Below are 20,206 nucleotides of genomic sequence, written 5' to 3' on the forward strand. Positions count from 1 at the left end.
CTTAGACTAGAGGGAAACTCTAAATATATGAAAAAGTAACCGTTTACCTCAACTTCTAGCACCAAAGGAACCATAACAATTATTTCATACAGTGAAAGAAAATTTTCATCAAACACGAAATATATCCAATGCTCTACATCTTACGAAATATGAAAATTAGATCAACTGAACTGAAAATGTAAATCGTGACATTGACGTAGTCTAAACATTACACGTCCCATTAAATCAAACACGTTTCAGGACTGAGTTTTGTTAGTACACATATGACCTTGTTAAAGCTGGAATTTACGGCAGCGCATTAATGCACCGCTGTTGTGCTCCATTTTGTGTCGCTCTGCTTGTTTCCGGGTTTCCGAGAAGAGAGCGATAAAACGGTGTCAGCAGGGAGTATGGCTCTGCTGGCAGGTCAGGAGGGCAGGTAAAGTTTTCTATAGCTACCCAAAACTGATAAAAAGTGGTTCTCAGACGCGCCCAGCACTTTGTTTAATGCACTATTTATCTCAAAGACCTCTTGCGGACAGAGTTTGCAGGCAGCCGGACTGCGCTGACATTGACAGCTGGAAAGTAAACAGCTCGGTGCAAAGCAGCTAACTGCGGCTAGCTCCAGTGAACCCGCCGCTAGCCGATCTGTTGAAACCATCGACAGCTAGCTAGCTAACCTGCTAGTGTCGCTGGTAACTTACGCCAGCACAGCTCACCAGCACCCTCCCATCATTTTTTTGGAAGGGGGGTTAGACTCTCCCCTACGAAGGATTTCTACATCGACACTTCCCATTCATGTTGTTTAGGAGGACGAGACTAGCAAACATCCGCTTGTTCGAGCCAGGGTGAGTAAATTCGTAATGCTAACCAAGTTTAAGTTAGCCTCTGCCAGGTATGTATGCTCACTCTCCCTTTACCTGGGAGCGGCTACACAACCTGCCTAGGCCTTTGGATCATGTGTGTGACGAACGTTTATGTCACTGTTTTCATGTTTCTCTTAGCTGGAGGTCTGTCCAACAAAAACTATGTTCATGCAGTGGTGTGCAGAGGTATAAGGAATTATGTACATATGCGAAGGCATCAAATGTCACACTATAAAAAAAATCATCACTATATCGGTATTTAAATAGACGACTTTTGTCATTTCATACCCAAGTAGGGTAAACATCTCTCAAACACTGTAAGTAATGGAACTATCCGGTACACGGAAATATAAATGGTTATTTGCAAACCAAAATAGATGCCAGTTTTCGACTAATCGATTATTAGTTTCTGCCTCGTGTATTCATTAAGCTCAACGCAATAAAAATTTAAATTTCTACATAGTGTACAAATGTGTCTTCCATCCCTGGTTTCATGGTAGTTATCTGGTCTCTACATGTTGAAAAAAGCTGACAGTAGAAAATGTTGTTTTTTATTCTAAAGAATGTCTTGAGCACACAATTGAGGTTCTGTTTTAGTTATATGGGGCCATCTCCACCCCCCTAAAGCCTAGAAACACACACAGTGTTACAGGCCTGTAAGCTCAGCGTACTTCCTTAACCACAAAAGCATCCTACTTCCTCATACAGCCCTCCCTCTCTGGCTCTGTTTCTCTGTACATCGCCAGACTGTTGATGTGGGGAAACTTCTTGCCATCAAATGGCTGTTTACCAACTGTTTGGGTGAACAGTTTAATGGTGAGCAAATCTCAGCCTCATGACCTACTTAAGAGCTCATTTTTACTTGGATCTTGAATGGACAGGATTAGTTAGATTATGGGGTCAAAGGTCAGGGCATGACTGCCAACCATATGAGCATTTTTACTGCCTGGGTAATATTTGATTATCATATCTTATTTAAACCACAGCCTTTTTAGTATTTCTGAAGTCTTATACCAACAATCTGAGGTCTTCTTGGCTCTATACAGTGGGTTGTCACTTAAAGAACTGCAAAGAATTGTTAAAAGCATAAACAACAGTTACTAGTTCCAGTTTCTTAAATCAGAGATTTAAGATATAAAGATTAAATCAGAGATTTTGTGATATCTCATAATAAAGTAAATATGATGTGACGATGGATCCTTGAGTTGTGTAATAGCCATTTGCACACCTTTCTTGCTGGTTTAATTAAATCACTGTCACTGAAATAGGTCTATTTGAGACTACAGTTACTCTACACACCAGACAGGTCTTGAAATATTTGCTGACCCCCTACTCTCAGTTTTCGTAAATCTGCTGCTGTGCGGTTCGTTTTAACCCACGTCACTGCCTGACTAGCGAGCTTGCTAGGTAAGATTCCTTTGGTTTCCCTCGGTGAAAACCTGTCTCAGCTCTAAACCATGCTGCCCGAGGACTGGAGCATAAAAGAGGTGAGGGCGGGGCGAGGAGCCAACTGCCTGCATGAGGCAACAATGAGCCCAGACAGCTAACTGGTTTGGGGAGATCCAATGACCTCAGACACTCTTTGTGTGAAAAGCTTTGACATTTAGAGCAGTTTCAGTACAGGTGTATTATATGCAGGATGGACACAGTTTAATATAATATAATTAGCTATAATGTAAATTCAGTACAAATATTTTGGTAGTCTTTTCAAATCAAAACTTTCCAATACTGGAAAATGATGTCCATCATATAAATTCATGTGTGATTACAGGATTTAAAAAAAAATTTTTTATATAAATGAACAGGGGTCAAACAGAGCTGTACTTATCTCGCTAAACTGACTGTATAACAAGTTTTATATTTAGTGCACCTTCTCGCAAAGATGGGCAAAGTGCTATTCTAATTTCATAGTGGATGAAAACGCACTGTCCTGTATTTCTTCAGGTCATTATTGATCAATAATGCCTTGAATAACCTCGAAACGGCTAAATTATTAAGTAATCAACCTTTTTACTCTAAAACGGCCCCAGATTACAAGACTTGTGTCAGGAGTCAGTCTAATTCAAACAAATGTCAAGTGACCAATGTGATTTAAGTTAGTGGCCAGAGCTTATTGTATAGATAAAAACTCCAGTGTATTCCATTGTGTTACAGACTTGCGTCACCCTGTATTTACACCAACTAGTTCCTAGTTGGATTTCAGTGCCACTGTATTGGGAGATGAGACTGAACAGATGTTGAAGTTGGAGCCACTAAACATTGAACAACTTTTATTTCAGCTGAAATTACTGCAATAGAAAATAGAGGGAAGACTTTGAAACCAACTGAGTCTGTGCACTAACGGGAAGTGGCAGTGGTTAAACTGGCTATTTCATTAGCATTTGAGACACCTAGATACACTTATTACTTGTTAGATTTTGTTTCACAGGGGTATTGTCTATGACCAAATCAATAACTTAGTCATTGTCTGCATTATAGCTACCTGAAGCCATGTTTCTGGAGACGGACAAGTCCAAGAAAAAAATATGTGAAATTTATCAGTCATCTGTCATGGCTGATCAGCTAAAAACCCAAACGGGCCTATTCCAGTCAGCCGTTGACATCTCTAGTTCCCTCTGCAGGAAATCTGTGCAGGGAACAGGACGTTTTGATTAACTTGATTCTCTTACCCTTTTTCCACCAAAGGGACATAGTTCCAAATTAAGTTCAGGGGAGATCATTAGATTTCACAAAAGTACCCAAGTCATGCTGAGGTTGCAACGCAGCCATTTGGTTCATGTTACAGAGCTCATGACTGAATAAACATGGTGCAATGAAAGTTATTTTAGAAGTACATATTTCCAAACATTTACCTTTACTTGCATTACTTGCACTTATTCTCATGTATATATCTCATGTATATCTCATGCACATATCTTTCCACGTAGCACTTTTAATTCTTATCCCTACTTTTATTTTTTTCCATGTCTATTTAAGTGCTATTTATGACAGCATGTTTGCACTGAAGCACCGCAGCAATTTCCTAATGTTGTAAACCTGCTCAACATTTGGCAATAAACCCCATTCTGATTCTGATTCTGATCTGATTTATTTAAAATTACTTGAGTAGGGTTGGGGGTTGCCACCTCAGCATGCAGTCAAGTTCTATAGAGTCTTGCTAATGACCTACTAATTTTATACAGGTGTGTTGCAGCAGGGACACATTTGAGTTTTAGGACACCAGCCCTCGAGGTCTGGAGTTTGACACCCCTACTTTAGACCCACAGCTGAAAACCTTTTTGGTCTGTGGGTGGAGTAAGCCCTGAGATGAGATTTTTTTTGTTTTTGTTTTTTAGGGTAATATTCAGAGTAAAGTTGAGGCGTTGGATTCTTTCTGTAGAGACGCGTCTAAAGCGAGTCTACCTACCGAGTTCGAGGGACCCTCTTAGGAAACTGCCTACTGAGCATCATCCCTAAGAGCAACTAGCTTCAGGGGCTTTTATCTATTCGCAGTAACACAACACAATCACCAGCTGCTTGTTGGCATAACGTCAACTACAGTCATGACAACAAGACGGAAGATGCTTTGTTCAGTGATGCCGTTTGCTGTGTCTTGGCTTTCTTCATCCTAACTATAGAATTGGAAACGCAGAAATTGTCCAGTCTACACTAATAGAAAGTTGTGTATTACCAACATGAGAAGTTCTGTTTCGTTACAATTAGGGGTGTGTGTGTGTGTGTGTGTGTGTGTGTGTGTGTGTGTGTGTGTGTGTCATATAATCAGAAAAATCCTACAACTGGTTCAGTTCTGTCCTACAAATAGGTGGAGTCAGTTTCATCACCTTAAGCCTTGTAAAATTGATGACGCTTTAAAATGAGTAATCATCATGTTGTGACACTTCATATTGGATTTACCCGAGGGCACCCTCCATTGTTGCACAGTTAAGGATTTACAAAAGATTGCAAGTGAAATTTGAAAGACAGAACAACTCTTGTCATTTCATCCTTTATCTCAAGCATCATGCTTCATAACAGTCTCGTCAACTGTACTGTGCAAACTGTCCCAATTCCCATGGGAGTAATCCAGGTCGCAGTTGCATTTAACAGTGACACAGGCACAAAGTGTAGAACATTGAAAGAAAACCATATGAAAACACTCAGCTCTTCACATTAAAATGAACATTCTCCTGTTGTTAGCTCTGCCTGGATGCTGGTTAAATGCATTGTTCTTATTTTGGATGTGAAACAAGTAGCTGATCAGTAGAAGGAAAAACAAAAACACAGGATTGATTAAATGTTTAATTATTCTTTGGATTAAAGATTGTTCTGAGGATCTGGTGCTTGCGCTTCTCTCCTTTTTGATATTTGATTAGCTTTCAGTTTTGAACTGAAAGAAACACATTCAGCACCACTTAGCCAAACCCGTTAAGAGTTGCTGCAGCTATTGAGAGGATTTTAGTGAAACTTTGGGGTTTACAAACTGTAAACTTGTTTTAAAGTCTGGTTCATTGTTCAGATAGAGGAACCAAAATGCCTGGAAGGGTTGTGGGTTGGCAGGCTGTCGTTGTTTAGCAGAGCTTTTCATACAGACATCTACATAATGTAGTTGTTTAGTGTCATCGGGAGCAGTGTCGAAATGTAACAGCCAGTAATGTGGGCTGCTCTTGTTTGTGTTTGTGCTGTTCTTGGTCCACTAGCATAGCTCCTGCTGTGCTAAGAACATAGGATGTTTAACATACAACGAACTAAAATGCAGTGGTGTTCAAAACAGGTAAAATTATCCACTGCAATCATGGTGAGTGTTCCTTGTGGCTTTTTTTATTTTATTTTATTAAGCACATATTCTTTGATTTAAAAGTTGGTTCGAGTTAAAGTCTGTGGGATCATTACACCCACTGTGCAGTGCCTCATGAACGGCATAACATTAACATTACACCTGCTGTTGCTAGCCGCCATTTCTGCCGGTTACGCACCTCTAGATTTTTGTAGCCTACAACATGTGCCGGATCTGCTACAGGTGGGTTGAAGATATTTGTATATGATTGCATTGGTTTTAGAGCCATTTAATGATATATCAGTAAAGTAATGAACAGATTATACAGAGGGAAATGTTGCAACAGTTTGTGGAAGAAACTTTTGGGGGGAAAAGTTATAATTTCTTTGCTTCGGCTGTTTCTCCTCCCCTAACAGCGCTGATATACCAACAAATTTACATTACATTTACATTTTCATCATTTGTCTCCTCCTCATCTACATCTGCCTCCTATGCCATTAGACATGCAAGCCTCTTGTCTCCAGACAGCTCACAGTCACTTACTTCAAAAAACAAAATTCACTAGCACTGAACAAAACCGGCAGTTTTTACTCACAGGCAAGTTCGGGGTATCCTCAACAACTCGTCTCATAAGTGAGCTTTGCTGGCCCATATTGGACTTTATTTGAAAAGACAAGCAGACAAGGACACTTCATACACAATGAAGTTTTAACATTTTATAAAATATTAGACATATTTTTAATTCCTAATTTATTTTTAAGTGTTAATATTAATTAAATGCATAAAAATACAATGTATATACAACAATATCTTATATACACGGACAGCAGTAGAAGGTTTCCAGTAATCCATGGCTGTTATGGGGAAATACGGCATATCCAGCTGTTGCTGTTAAAGGGTACAGAAGGTTAAAAGGTTCTTGGTCCATGGGAAAGCTCCTGTGTGTGTGTGTGTGTGTGTGTGTGTGTGCGTGCGTGCGTGCGCTCTTAATTTCTTGAAACTAGGGTTACATCATATTCTAGACTGGACCTTTTTTTTTTTTTTTCTTTTTTTTTACTACTACTACACTGGTACAACAGTATGTGCAGTTTTACCCTTACTGCTAGTAAACCTTTGCTTCATCAGACAAAACTACACAGCTGTGGCTAGTATAATGTGAACACAGTGAAGCTGGAGGATGAACGCAAATTTTTCCACTCAATAAAAGTTAATGTAAGGGTTCCTGACAGTTAGGGTCAAAGGATGCTGTAAATGGACCAAATTTCAGTCAGGAGAACAACTGAGATAATCCATCCACCATACCAAGTTAGTCTGCACGGGCTGGGCTGCAGTTACACCGTGAGCTTTAAAACGTTGTGCTGATGAGTAGTGGTAATAAAAACCGAGAGAGACCGACAGTGATCACTGACTTTTTTTAGGGGCGTGTTCAGATTAAATAGAACAAGATACAAAACGTGTGTTTTAAAACAGAAAAGCCTTAATAAATGCAGAGTAGAAGCAGGGCTCATACGTCATCACTTAACAACCGAATTTGGCTTTCAGTTTTATCAGTTGAGATATTCTGTCATTTTCAGGAGCCAGCGTATTGTTCCAGAGACGGTGAAGTCACCGGCCTTTACCCCACACAGAACGGTGCCAACGCAGAGTCAGGATGCCTATTCCTCCCCCTCCTCCTCCTCCAGGACCCCCACCCCCTCCAACCTTCCATGAGGTCAGTGACCCGATCAAATATTCATCACAACACACTGCACTGAAAACTGACAAGTTATACACTTCCTTGTAGCAGATCTCTAATTTGACCTGAGATGTTTATATGTGCTGTGAGAAATTTGTTTATATTAAAACATGGTGCAAATGTGCACAAGACGTGCTTGTCCCTGAAACGTTTTTGAATTGTTAAGCCATGGGCAAAGTCAGATATAGAAGCTAAATTACCAAAAGCTGCTACTAAACTATATCTTTGTTTTAAGTCTGCATTGCGAGCTCAAACTTTTTTGTTCTAACTAAAGGAGCCGGAAGTTTGCTTGTAAAGTTTTTAACTGTCTCCACAGGCAAACACAGCTCCTCCCAAACTGAGCTCATCTGAGGCAAAAGGCAGAGGAGCACTGCTGTCAGACATCCACAAAGGCGCCAAGCTAAAGAAGGTCGGCCAGGTCAATGACCGGAGTGCTCCTGTTATAGAGAGTAAGTTTGTTTTATACACAAACTCAAATCCCAACTGATGTACTCCCTGTGAGTTGATTCAAAATCCTGACACCAGGATGGATGTCCTAAAATTATCTTGTATTTATATACTGCCAAATCACAACAATAGTCACCTCGGGGTGCTTAATATTGTACCAAACACTCGCTGACAGTGGGCAGAAAAAACTCCGTGACAGGAAGAAAACTCTGCCATCTGCTACAATAAGGTGGAAGTGGGGGTGGGGGGCACAGGACAAAAGACACATTGTGGAAATGCAAAGTAGGGTATAAACAAATAGATGTTGGGGGGAAAAGGTGAATGACAGCGCATGTTTGTTTTCAATAAGTCGTCTTGCTGTATGTCAGTAATGATGTGTGGTTTAAGAGTTCCCTTTAATTTTTTCCATTGTTGAGCGGTATATGTTTCAGAAATTTATGTAAAATATGTTTAAGTGGAAAAAGGAAACTGAACTTGACCTTTAAAATGTTAAATTAAAGAACAGTTTTTTTTCTTACTCTGCAGTGGAACAGCTTATTCCCATCAGTTTTCCATGATAAAGTCCCAGGTTCTCTAAATATTTGAATATTAAAATGTATTTCTGTTTGCCCCCCCAGAATCTGGAGGAGGTGGTGGAGGTGGTGGAGGTGGCGGTTTTGGAGGTGGAGCCCCAAAGGGAATGGGCGGCCTTTTCCAAGGAGGTGTGCCAAAGTTACGACCAATTGGAGGTAAAACATTTATGCTATTTAGCACATACGTGTTTGCCCCAGTTTACTGTATTTGGATCATTTTGTCAAAGAGCCGTTATCATTAGTGTGAGTAAATAACAAGGAGAAGAGAGGACACCTGAAGTCAGTCCTCTCGTACACATAACATCTGTCAGCAGATGATTCCAGAATAAGAAACGGCACATAAAGAGAGAGAATAAAGCTCCTTTGGCCTTTCTCCCGAGCTTGTACTTTTTATTTTTCTGTCCATCATTTTGTGGTTATAGAAATAAATAATTTACACTGCTACAAATTCACAATGCTTGGACCATTAATAATGAATGAAAGTCTAAAACGTACTATTTTAGTTGAATGTTAAATTATTGAACTGTTACACTTCATATGCAGCAAATAGCTTCAACCTTTAACTTCTCCTGCTGCTTGTTTGATATTTTTATAATGGAAGATCTTAGCAGTCAAAGGTGTAGCTCCGTGGAGAAACGAAAGTTTCCAACTAGTGTTAATGTAACCATAAGCTGGTCAAACTTGGTTACCCACCCCTTCACTAATTAAGCAATAATATACAGCAACAACACCACAAGACTGTACTGTACAGTTTAGCAAGAGGTTGGTATATAAAGCAGTATTATCGACGAATCAGTCAGCAACAGGTCTGACATGTGACTGATTTGTGCAAAAATCATCTGATTGTAGTATTTAACTCGTCCACATAGGGCTCGGCGATATATCAAATATATTCAATGTATCGTGAGATTTTCCCACGCATGTTGGTTAAAATGGCTTTATTGTAACCATCAAGTATAAGTTACCATGGAAATATTAAGCTGTCTGCGTGTAATTCACTCAGAGTTATTTTTTTCCCACATGCTGCGAATGCATCATTAATCCCCAACCAGGAAAAATTTCTAGCTGGCACACTGCATGGAGCGTGCGTGTTTATATATTACCTGATAGAGGAAAATATGGTGACAGCGCGAGTTTCAGAGCGAGAGTATGAGACTCACTGGGAGTGTTAAGTCATTCCCAATTCCTTATTATTTTGCTTCCAAAACAATAATACTTGCTTCCAAGAAACCAGAGTTGGTTTTTGTTGTATTTTTTTCCCAGTGCACTTAAACACTGCCTCTCTGTCTTCCACACAGACGGTCCTGCTGGTGGTTCACTGGGCAGATCTGCGCTACGGCCCCCGGGGTCCCGGTCAGCGGCTCCTCGTCCTCCCACAGGCCGGTCCACCTCACCGTCACCCCCCAACAAGCCCTCTCCACCAGAACATTCACGCTCACACCGCCCCTCGCTGCCTGACATATCCCACTCCTCCAGCGGTAGCAGTGGGATGAAGCACAGCACCTCTGCACCACCGCCTCCACCACCCTTTAACAGAGGTGGCCGTGGAAATGCCCCACCTACCCCAAGCCAGAAAGCATCTCTTGCACCTTCCTCATCCTCTTACAGCAGAGAGAAACCCCTTCCACCAACACCTGGAAGAGGCCCAGCCCCGCCCAGCAACGTAAAACCTCTGTCCTCCAGCAGACCACCTACTGGAGGCTCTTCTGCTCCTCCTCCTCCCCCGCCATACAGACCACACACATCTGGTGGTGTCTCTAATGGGCCATCCCACAGCGATGGAGGTGGAGCTCCAGAGCTTCCCCAGAGGAATAACTCCCTTCATAAAAAACACACATCAGGAGGCAGCAACCAAGGACGCAGCCATGCCCCACCACCACCTCCATCATTATCATCGTCATCCTCTTCTCAGCAGTCTAACAGACCACCTCCACCTGTCAGAGATCCACCTGGACGCAGAACAGGTACGTCCCAGAAATCTGTCAAAAGTGCAATATTGCCACTCACCACAATTTTTTCTTTATTTTTATCCTGTGATTGAAATTCTCTCGTTCATTCTCAATCATCTCTAATTTGACCTTCATGAAACCTAACCTCCATTGTTAACCTAATCCCTTAATCAGCTCATCGTTTGAATGCCCAGATTTACTTCATATATACAATAAAGATATGGCTGAGTGCAAACTCCTGATTGTGAACGTTGAAGAAGACCTCATTATTCTTTATTTTGAGGAGAAATGTTTATAATGAAGGCAAAGCAAGCCTTGGCTCATTATCTCTGAACCTTTAAGGTACAATCCAGGATAACGCTGCAACGTTTTCTACACATGACGGGCTTCTATCCTCTGAATCTGAGAGTAGTGCAGAACGATACAAAAAATGTGCTTCGTCTTGTTCTGTGTGATGTATAAATCTTTCTTTTGGCTGCAGCATTTCATCAAGTTCCTGCATCGATTCTTGACAGTAGTATAATATTTCTTATAATTACAGCTGCTTTTGCATTTGGGAGAATGACCTTTTTTCCCCCCCTTATTTTGTCAACAAGTGACGACATGAGGATATTTTAATATGCGGAGCAGATATGCTGTTTTTTGGTATTTGTAAGTATGCTAAGTTGGGTGGATGCCATGTGGATGACACATCTTAGATGCTTCTGATGTTTACAAAACAAAACTTAAAAAAACTGGGGGATTTAGGACAGCCACACCTACAAAGTGCCCTAGTTACAGATGAAGTTCTCCACGTCTGACGTGTCAAATGATGATTTTGTTTCCGCTTCAGAAAAGATTTATGGCACACTGGGAACAGTCATAATTTGAATTCAAAGCAAATACACGAAACAGGAAGGCACTTGTTAGCTTGAGTTCTGTCTTGTGATTGAACGGTGAAACGATTTGCTACAAGGTCTCCTGGTTTCTCTGCATTCCTGTAGCCCTGTGGAATATTCCAGCATTCCTGCTCACCTTGTTTTCCCCCACACGCACTCTTAATATTAAGTTGCACAGACTTGTTTCAATCTCACTGTTCGCTGGTACTGAAGTCTCTATATTTTAAAAGTCAGTATGAGAACAGATGTTTGGGGTTTTTTCCACTGATGCAGTGACAGGAACTCGAAATGTGTCATGTGGCATATTCTAAGTTGCTTTGTTACAAACAGTAGCATTTTTAAGAAACTATATCATATCTGGTTTCATGATTGGTTATGAAACCAGCTGGAAGAAAGATGCTTGTAACGTGATGTTTCGCTCTGTTCTGCACAACATGCATGCACGTTTTTACTGACTGCTGAGTAACACTTGACTATATAAGTCTGTACTAAATGTAAAACAGTCATGGTCAGTACTTTCATTTCATATTTCTGTTTTAGCCCGTGTGTACAAACTTTGTACCCTTACAAGTTTTATCATGGTGGGGGGACCCCGGCAACTGATACATTAGACACACACAGACTTGACCAGATTCATTAAGATCACTGCCGTTCATCTGACCCTCAGTATGAATTCGTGATCACTTGTTTGTGTGTGTATGTTGTCCATGCAGCTCCCCAGGCGCCCACCCCTGGGTCTCGTAATGGCAATCGGGATGCCCCTCCTCCCCCACCCCCTTACCGTGGCCATAGCTCAGACTCCAGAGGCAATAAACCACCACCTCCTCCTTCCTCTTCCTCCATCTCATCTTCCTCCTCACGAACCCCAGCTGGACCCCCTCCTCCACCCCCGCCAGTCCGGAATGGTTACTCCTCCAGCTCCTCCTCCAAGTCCATCATAGGTGAGTGCGAAAAGACTGCTTCGGCAACATCTCCTTCATATTCCACTGTTGACAACTGCTAAATAACATCAGTTTTTAAAATCCTACTGAATCTAGTTCAATTAGATCAAATGGTGCCACAGTTCACAGCAGGCAGAAACAAAGGGATACAGGATTTCACCATTTATCAAGTTAAAATATTTATAATGAACTTAGCAAAATGATAAGAAAAGGATAACATCCCTAAAATTGTGACTTCAAAACTGTTATGTATAAATGTCTCTCTCCAGACATTGTTTAAATCCTAAAAAGATGAGCTATAACCATTGTAGTGTTACGTGTGAGATCTTATTTACATGACTTTGCTCACAGGTTAGACCTAAAATGGCTTAAATGTAGCTCATTACCTTTTTGCCTGGTTTTGTATGTGTGGAGGTATTCAAATTGGACCCTGACACCTCCATCCACACCCATCCTCTCTCTTTGAATTTTCTGCTACAGTCTCTTTGCATAGCAGCACTGGTGCACACAGACAATGTGTGTGTTCTGTTAGGCAGGAGTGGAAAACCCAGTGCTCCATTTGTAAATCAGCTAAGAACACAGAGAGGGTGCTGTACATGCTTCAGAAAATCAACCATAACTGGAGCACAGTGGACAACAGCCCAGTGCTTGCTGTTTAAACCAAACTGTGATCACAAAGAAAGAGTTTACATGAATCCACACTTGCCACTACTGCAGACCCACACAAACACAGGAAATGGCCAATGAAGGCTAGTGCAACAAAATGCACTGTGAGATAAGCAGAAATGAAGATGGATGAACAGGAGGCTGAACCAGATTATCATACTGCTGATAATCTAGTACTAATCTTGGATAAACAAGCCCAACCTGTTATAAGTAAATTGGTTATCCATGGTGTTACGACAATGTTGGTAGGAATACATTGTGATTAAGAGAGCATAACTACAAAGCCAGTTTATGTTTATCTCACGGTCTTACGTGGCTGCCGCAACACAAAATGTGGCCTTGTAAGGGATTGTGAAGTTGGTTTTTCCAATAAGAAATTAAGGCTGGAAGTCTGAAACTCACCAGAGTCACTAGAAGAAAAGATTTTGTGAGGCCTAGTAAAATAAAAGTGTTCATATCCTTATGGGGTTGGAAGGACAGTTTTGCCACATGCACTCAAAAACTCATTTATAATCAACAGTATGGTTGAAATGTTGAACACCTGGTGACGGGGTTGGTAGGGTTAGTAACCTGCTAACTAGATCTTACTTCCAGGGGATTTGTGCCAAAGACTCTTTTTGCCGGGAGGACGAATGGCAGCTGCTAGTGTTTTATGCCTGTGTAAATGTGTCTGGCCTACTGCTATAGTGTTGAACTAGGACGGTGGTTTCTGTTAAAGTTAAGTATAAAGTGAATGATAACTTTTTGGTAATTAAATTTAAATGATACTTAATTACAGTAACTGTGTAACTCCCATTTCATCCCCATTCTGTTTTAATGGAACGGTTGATAGTGAGGCAGATGAGGACCAAAGTTCCTTATCTGAGGCACTGTATGGTTTTTGTCGAGGGAGGTGCCGATGATTTCTCTTGAGATGGTGTCCTTATGCAGGCAGTCGGAGATGGAGAGGAAGAGGAGAGAATGTTAAATTGTCTTATTGCTCCATAAATGGCTTTTAAGTGGACTTTGGATGTTTACCCTTTCCTTTGATCCCTGAAAAGCTCGGATAATGTTTGAAAAAACATCTCTCTTAATTTCAGTAACTTTGGGCACCACCAGTACATCTGTGCAGTGAGTAAACTGAACTCTGAGTGTCAACACTACATCCCCAAGTGTTGGTACCTATCTGAATGTGGGGTTCGATCTGACTGCTCTTTTAAACAGGAGATGAAATGCTGAGGCTTATATAAATAGCTACCACTTTTTCTGCTGCTTAACTACTCAAATTTGTTTATGATCTTGATGCGATGGAGGTGACGGTGACGAATCGCCGTTGATAGTCAAATCTCCACTGACACTATGCAAACTACCTTTTTGGTTTCCTGATTTGTCCACACATCAGGAAACCAAAAAGGTAGTTATGGGTGGTTCCTAGATTACTACTGAGGCTTTGTGTACTTACTGTGTCAAACTTAAGAATTAAAAATGATGATAAAACCAAATCACTATTTATGTGGTTTGTATAAAGGGAGACTTGAGGCTGCAGACCATGGGATTTATAGCCTAAGATAGTTTGTCATCCTGTCCCTCAGCAACTCTTTCAAACTGAGTAATAAATGTCATAAGAGAGCATAAACAGTCATTGCTTGCATGTCAGGTGATTAGGGAATAAATGTAAATTCTCGACATGCCAACCACTACAAGAAGTAAATCATCAACCTGTAGGAAAGACTTTTTTTTTGTCCACAGGTTGACAGAACTGGGGGCTGAGACAAAGTAAGCAACCTGTACGACTTATTTTATTATTTGACAAACCAAAGAATACCATTTATTTTTGTTGTCTAGGCTTGATGGTTGGAGTTTGTGGCTGTAGGGAAGGCAAAGATGTTGTACGGGTGATCTGTAGTGGCTGGAATCTAAAAACTGAGCTGTGACTGAGCTCTGTTCATAATACAAAGGCAGGGACCAGTGACTACAGACTGAGAAGAAGGAATAGGGTAAAAACTTTCATGCTCATCAGCTAATTGTTTGAAAGAGGGGTTGAAAGATTTTTTTTGGTTTTGTTTTTATTTATTTTTTGATATTAAAAAAACAAAAGCAAACTTCTGCCTGGTGGTTTAAAGTACTCCCTCTGTCAATGTATGTAGTGGTAATCTGTTCCTTAGCAGAGCTTAATATGATGTGAATATAACCTCAAAGGTTACATAATGTCATTATTTATGTAACAAAAACTAAGCCATATTGCAGACGCAGTGTTTTTTTTTTTTGTCTGTTTTTTTTAAACTAAGTGTACCCCTAATAATTCTGTAGGAATGAAAAGGGTAAGGCTTATCAAATGTACTTCATTAACTGATCACCAGCCAGTGTGAGCTCACCAGTAGAAGCAAATGTTTTGCAGCTTGCTTGCCTGCAGCATTCAGGTATGTGGTGACACAAGGCCAAGGAGGAAAGACGTAAATAATGATTGAGGAACAAATGTTGCTGCCTCGAAATGTCTGGCAATGGTTATAAATCATTTGAAGTCCATAATTCTACAGTGAACAAGCTTGGGATACATTCAACACCAGTACCAGTCTTCCCAGGAGTGGACATGAGTGGACAAAATTGCAACAAATCCGAGAGCGACACGTCAGACGCTACAAGCCTCAGAGCTACAAAATGTTAAAGTTCATGAACATGCAGTTAGAAAAAGACAACAAGTGTGAGTGGTCTAGAAGGCATAATAAAGCCCCTTCTTTAAAATAACATGGCATGGGTTTTTCTAGGAGAAACATTACGAGAAACATAACAATAATTTCAATAGTTTAGACACAAATTATTGTATTATCCTGTTAAATGAACACTGTATATTAACACTAAAAACAAGCAGGACTGATGATCTTTGCTGCCTAGTGCCAGCATTAATGATAGAGTTAGTGGCTTTGGCTAATTAATGTTAACTTTTAAAAGAGAGAAAAGACGGTACATAGATTTAGAAACGCTCTTATATAGATGAAACTCACGTGAAAAACATGTTTGTCTTTTATTCTTTTGCACTGTGCTTATCTCTGTTTCAGTGCTATGTTTTGCTGTTTCACATGTTTAAAGGTTTAAAAAACATAGCTGCCGTCTGTGGGTAATTGCTAAGAATGAAATAATCTTAATTCATTAACAATAACGTTTATGATGATCAGGTTAAAATTTCATGATGATGGCTGTTTAATACCTCAGTATTTTTAATATAAGAGCTTTACTGACCTCGCAAAAGTTCTCATAAACACCGGGGTGTCAGCCTTTAACATGCTTCACTAAGTCTGTTATGCTGTTATTCACATCTGTTATGTTGTGTGTCAGCTGAAGGAGAAGATGATGTTACTCTGGGTGTATCAGTACTGTTGCAAATGAGTATGCAAGCAGTAAAAAAATCCATTAAAGCATTTGTTACTACACTTTGGTTAGGACATGATCTCTTAGCCACAGAAGTTTGAGATTTAACTTTTTCATTTTGCGTTTGTAGTAGTCATAAGTTATTAAGCAATTTAAACTGTCCACTGCCTTTTCTTTGTAAAACAAATGCAATTAATATTTAAAACTTGTGACTTGATGTGTCTGCACATTTTAAAACGTTTATGTTTATTCTCCTTCCTCCTACAGATGATTTTGAATCCAAGTTCAACTTCCACCCTATTGAAGACCTTCCACCTCCAGAGGAGTACAGGCCTATCAACAAGGTCTACCCCAGCAAGACCAACACGGGTATGAGTAACACTATGAAGCACATTGCTCTCTCCCTCCACTTGACTTGTTTTGTCAGGAATAATAAGACACTGCATTCTCATGGAGAATATAGTGTTATTGTCAGACACGGTCACTTTATTTACCCAGATCTCATGTGCTAAACACTTAGAACAGCAGTAAAACAACAAGGAATAAACAAGAAGAAAAGGTTATGATCTGTGTGGTATGACTGAAGCATGACCCACAGTGTAAATGTAACACAATGCCAGCTCCCCTTAAGATTCAGTTAAGTCGTGGACAATTGTTTTATTGCCATATAAACTGCTCTGTTTGTGTTATGTGTCAGGATGCAGCCATAGGGGAAGCTGGGTTTCATGAAAAATTACCCTGAGCTGCTGTGTGTGTGTTGTTTAGACACTATCCTAACAGTTTGGTTTACATGCGTCTTTTAGAGCTGTTGGCACGTGCTCCACATGCTATGGAGTTGCTCTGGAAAGTGTCTTCCCTATAAATTCAGTGTTATTATAGCAGCATTAACATAATTAATAATTACTAGAAACTAGTTCTTCTTCTCTGCCTATAAAATAAGTATATATTATGCACACACCTAAGTGTAAAAGCACTAATTAACAGGCAATGGTAATTTGCAGTGTAGGAAACAAATTGTCTTCTTAAAATATTGATGTGATATCTTTATGATGGTAGTATCCTGCCACAAATAGAAATGCTAACATTATATTATACACATATTCAGTGACTCACACAAGCTGCAAACGTATTCTTCTGTTTTTTTACAACATGCCAAAAGAGAAAGGTATAACGCAACGTTGACCTTTGTTTCACAGTAAAGGTTTACCACCAACTTAATCACAGCTTACCTACTTCCTTATAATGACTACTTGAGTTTTGTGAAACTAAATATTAACCTGTTGAGTTGGTGAGGGGGGAGTTTAAGTCTTAGGAGCCATGATGTTTCCAGGTTGAATCAAACGCAGGATTATCATCTCAGCTAAGAGATTTATTGGAGACAGTCTTTGCATTTCTAAAGTTATCAACGCTGAATTCACAAATCAATTTCATGAAAATGGAAACGAGGGCAACAGTTTTAGCTTCTTCAGTGACCTACCAGTGTATAATAAACATTAGCAAACTGCTGTTGATAACGCCATGCAGTTCAGTTAGTAACACAAGGATGTCATTTGTAAAACCATGTCAAAAGTACAGCTGTAGATGATGCCTTCCACCTTTGGCTTCTGGGTAACAAGGAAAAGAAGTACCTTCACAGAGCTCCCTGGTTGACAGCGCTAACTTAAGATTTTGATCTCGAAAATTACAGCTTATTAACTCAAAATTTTGAAATTTCTAGTCTACTGTGGTTGAAAATGGTTCTCTGTGAGTTGTAAAATAATAGCGGACCTTCTGTCAGGGCTTAAGGTTTTAAAGATTTATTCATTGAACTGTTTTTTGGTTTTGAACTTCTGTCACTTTTCCAGCTTTCTTCTCAAAATGTACAATTTATGCCCTTTAGACCAGTGTGAGGACTGAGCTGTAGTTAACTTTGTCTCTCCACCTTCTTTCCTCAGCCGTAAGAGGAGCTCCTCCAGCGCCGCCAGTGGGCAGGTGAACAGACCTCAGTTCGGGACTTGAACTGTGTCGTTGAGGAGGAAGCGGTGAAGCACTCGAATCATAAACACACTACATCACAAACATACACTAACATTGAGCCACCAGCTGGAAGCATCAAGGTGAACACAAAGGAAACACTACTACACCACGCAGGTTTGACACTACTCAGCGGTCACTTTCAGTCTTTGCACGAGAGAACAAAAACCACTGCCTGGGACCACTTTGATGACGACTCTGCTGACTGAATGCAGAGGCTTCTGTTTGACATATCGGGACCAAACTCCGAACACTTCCAAATCTCTGCATTCCATCTTTTTTTATGCTTATTCAGAATAATAATAAGAATAGTTGTGATTTTTCAGAATAACATATTTTCTTTTTTCTGTTATGTTATTGCTTTTTGGTGTCAGCATTAATTTGTAGGGAATATGAGCAGATAAACTCGGGTTTTTCCCTAAAAATTTGTACTGCCACACATGTGGGGCTTATTGTCGGTTTGTTAATTAGCATTTGTCTTGAATAGCCATTCCATCAGTGCCAGGTAAAGGTGTGCTTGAGTCGGTGTGCCAAATGCAGGTGGAGTCTCACGAACGGTTCACCATGACAGCAGTCGCCACACACTTGTTCTGACATTTATAATTCTTTGATTGTAGTCTTGCCTGTTTTTGTAACTCTGTCCTGTATCTGGGGTTGTTCATATTTGCATCTTCAGATGATGTTGCACAGCAGCTAAACTGCTTAACCGAGACACTGTGCATGACCCTGACATACGCACCTTCAACATCAGGACTACATCATGTTGATGCAACATAAAACTGATTTGCCCCTGATGGTTCTGACAGGTTTCCTTCACATAGCCAGCATATTTCTTCAGGCTCACTGTGGGTTCTGTGTGGGCCACATTTTAGTCCAACACTAATTATTTGTTTACTGGACCAAGGTTTGCAGACCATTTTTGGAGGAGTTTACAAGGGATCATCTCTGTTTTCGCAGGAATCTTCTTCAAGGGAAGTTGGTCTGAAAGCTCAGCTCTGCTCTGATTCATGATTTGCTGCTGGTGGCCCTTTCGAAGAAGGACCTCATAGCCAGAGAAAGATAATGTGTTGTTGAATTGCTATGCAAGCAGCAGTTTGTAGAGATTGTAGATGGTAGCAGCTAACCAAAAACAAAAATCTTAAAAAAAAAAAAATGCAGGAACACTTAAGTGCCAGAGAATTGTTGGAATATATATGGAGGTCCTCTCTTTTCTCCCTTTGAAAGCATCAAGCTTCACTTAAAACACTAATGACATCATTTTCTACAGTGCACAGCACAAAAAGTGAACAAAAAGATCCTGGCTCAGGTCAGACTGTCCATTCTCAGTGATGCAGCGCCTCCTGCTGGTATTTGCCTTACACAAATCTGTTGTCACTCATCGGTACCAGTGATTAGTTTTTTGATGATGATGACGACGACATATATTGGGGGAAGATGATGACAACGGAGTAAATAAGAAACAAGTCTATTTGAAAATGCAATAAATATTGTATATTTACTTTAAGGAATATGGTAATCATAGTTATTGATCTATTTTTATGTTGTAAAAAGCTTGTACTATAGGAAAAGACATGATTAAGAGTTCTAACAATGTTCCAGTGGGTGAGCTTTGGTCTGACAGACTGGATTCTTGTTGCACTTCTCTGGACATTTGGCCATAAAGGTGAATGAGCTGAATTGATGTATGCGAGGTTTTACCAATGAGCCAACATTTTTGGGGTCTGGTTTTCAAAAAATCAGATCGGCAGGTAATTTAGTGAAGGTGATAAGTGATGCACCTCTGCTTCTTTTTCTGGATCATGTTCACCTTGATACACAGATGACCCCTCTACTTATCTCATGTTCTCACCTTGTCCACTCTGAAAAGCAAAAACCCTGTGGTCATTCACGTTATCAGCCATGTTTTTATCATTTGAAATAATTTCAAATAAATATATTCCTGTTGGGAAAGGGTACCTGATTCATTGTCTGTTTCTTTATGCTCAGTTTCTGTATTTGTAGCTTTTCTTCCACTTGCACAATGTTTTACTAAATTAGCTGTCAGTACCGAGTTCTGCCATTT

At 40.2% G+C, this 20,206-nt stretch overlaps 1 protein-coding gene across 1 annotated transcript; it reads left to right on the forward strand.

The window, feature by feature from the left end:
- The first annotated feature begins 333 nt into the window (after positions 1–333).
- On the forward strand, positions 334–20,097 carry wipf2a (WAS/WASL interacting protein family, member 2a). The gene is made up of 8 exons (XM_085409040.1): positions 334–827; positions 7,173–7,309; positions 7,650–7,782; positions 8,398–8,508; positions 9,651–10,316; positions 11,893–12,120; positions 16,399–16,500; positions 18,066–20,097. The coding sequence occupies exons 2-8, from the start codon at positions 7,250–7,252 to the stop codon at positions 18,104–18,106; spliced, it is 1,341 nt and encodes a 446-aa protein (XP_085265166.1). The 5' UTR covers positions 334–827; positions 7,173–7,249; the 3' UTR covers positions 18,107–20,097.
- Positions 20,098–20,206: the final 109 nt, after the last annotated feature.

The sequence above is a fragment of the Rhamphochromis longiceps genome, linkage group LG6 (genome assembly GCF_057381845.1).
Source record: "Rhamphochromis longiceps isolate RC_006_pf linkage group LG6, R_longiceps_female_GT1.1, whole genome shotgun sequence".
Taxonomy (NCBI): Eukaryota; Metazoa; Chordata; class Actinopteri; order Cichliformes; family Cichlidae; genus Rhamphochromis; species Rhamphochromis longiceps.